The 1590-nt window shown below is 34.3% G+C and overlaps 1 protein-coding gene across 1 annotated transcript; it reads right to left on the bottom strand.

Moving 5' to 3' along the window:
- Positions 1-321: 321 nt before the first annotated feature.
- On the bottom strand, positions 322-1123 carry LOC120259426 (RING-H2 finger protein ATL2-like). Its single transcript, XM_039267028.1, has one exon. The coding sequence runs from the start codon at positions 1110-1112 to the stop codon at positions 429-431; it is 684 nt and encodes a 227-aa protein (XP_039122962.1). The 5' UTR covers positions 1113-1123; the 3' UTR covers positions 322-428.
- Positions 1124-1590: the final 467 nt, after the last annotated feature.

The following is a 1590-nucleotide window of genomic DNA, read 5'->3' as shown; positions in this document are numbered from 1 at the left end:
TTAAAATTAATAAATTTATATATTTAGCCGGAATTAAAAAATATTTTAAAAAAATAATATATTTGATGTACTGTTTGTTACTTCCGTATTAAATATTATAATAAATTTGTCACTATTTTTTTCCAATGCAAATTTTACCATACCGATTTAGAAATTTTCTTTCAATAAATAAAAATAAAAATCAAATGAGAAACCCAGAACTTCCTCCCATATAAAGCCAAACAACGAATATGTTTTCATTGCTTTACATTTACGAATCCAATATATATTAATCCAAAACAAAATAAAAACATATATAATTAAAGAAAAAAAAAATAATGCAGCCTCGATCAAGATCATCACATGCCGAAGAAGCATCATGTCGTCTTGAGATGGAAGATGTTGTTGCTGTATATGTTAATCCAAAAAAACATTAAAGAAAGAAAAAACTACTGTCTCTCAGGATCATCACTTAGAGCAGGAGCGTCATGCACTCTCCTCCCAGATCTCTCCCAACTCAACATCTTGCTAAAGGAAGAACTCAACCCCAAAACACTACCACTTGATGTCTCTCCTTTCTCCATCACTGCCTTAACTTCAGCCCTACAAACCGGGCAAGTACAATGAGAATGCAACCACATATCAATACACCCAACATGAAACATATGCCTACAACCAGGCAACATCCTAACCATCTCACCGTCCTCTAACGCACTCAAGCAAACGGAACACTCCATCGTGGGATTCTCAGAACCGCTTCTCTTATATCTAAACAAAGGGAGTTTCTCAATCGATGAAGAATCAATTCCTACGCTATAAGTTTCCGGCATTTCAAAAGCACTAGAAGAAGCTACACCAATTCGGAAAGTGCTAATTAAATTGGCACGCCGGTTGGCAAGATGTCTACGTATAACATAACGAGCGTAGAGATGGAGGACAATGACAAGCAGGATGACGAAACACAGGGAGATGATGGCGGTGAGCATGATCCTGTTGTTGAGGTTGTAGCCGTTGTTGTAATTGTAGTTGTTGTTGTAGTCGTAGTAGTAGTTGTTGTTGTTGTCTTCTTGCGTTCCTGGCAAGAAGGCATTTGGTGGTGGCAATGGTGGAGGGTTACTTGGGCTGCTTGCCATCTTGCTTTCATGCTTTGGTTGTTCCTATGATTTTGTTCTTTATCCCATAAAAATAAATAGTTAAGGGGATGAGTTTGTCAAAGTCTGTATCTTGTGCAGGACTGGAATGCCTTTAGCGTAACTGATTGGGATTTTTCTTTTTGTTAACTTGAATCACAAATAAAGACGCATGTTTTGACTATAATTTGTTTGAAAAATATTTGGTTGTGTGGTTTGCATTGTATTATACTTCATTCACAAATTAAGGCAGCTTCTTTGATTTTGTTATGGTATACTTATTTCTTGAGACTTTTTCTGGGTTCGGATTAATATTTTATGTTTAAAATAATATACAATTTGCGTAATAAAGAAGCTATCAGGTTTCTCTTGGTTTATTCTAGAAATAGCAAATTACTAATATACCTAACTAAAACAATATTTATTATGTTAATATTTGAGGACGTTATTTTAATTATTTTTTTAATATATTTCTTTTATC

This window comes from Dioscorea cayenensis, chromosome 4 (assembly GCF_009730915.1).
Source record: "Dioscorea cayenensis subsp. rotundata cultivar TDr96_F1 chromosome 4, TDr96_F1_v2_PseudoChromosome.rev07_lg8_w22 25.fasta, whole genome shotgun sequence".
Lineage (NCBI taxonomy): Eukaryota > Viridiplantae > Streptophyta > Magnoliopsida > Dioscoreales > Dioscoreaceae > Dioscorea > Dioscorea cayenensis.
Note: the sequence above shows the minus strand (reverse complement) of the source record. Positions and strands in the feature narration are given on the sequence as shown.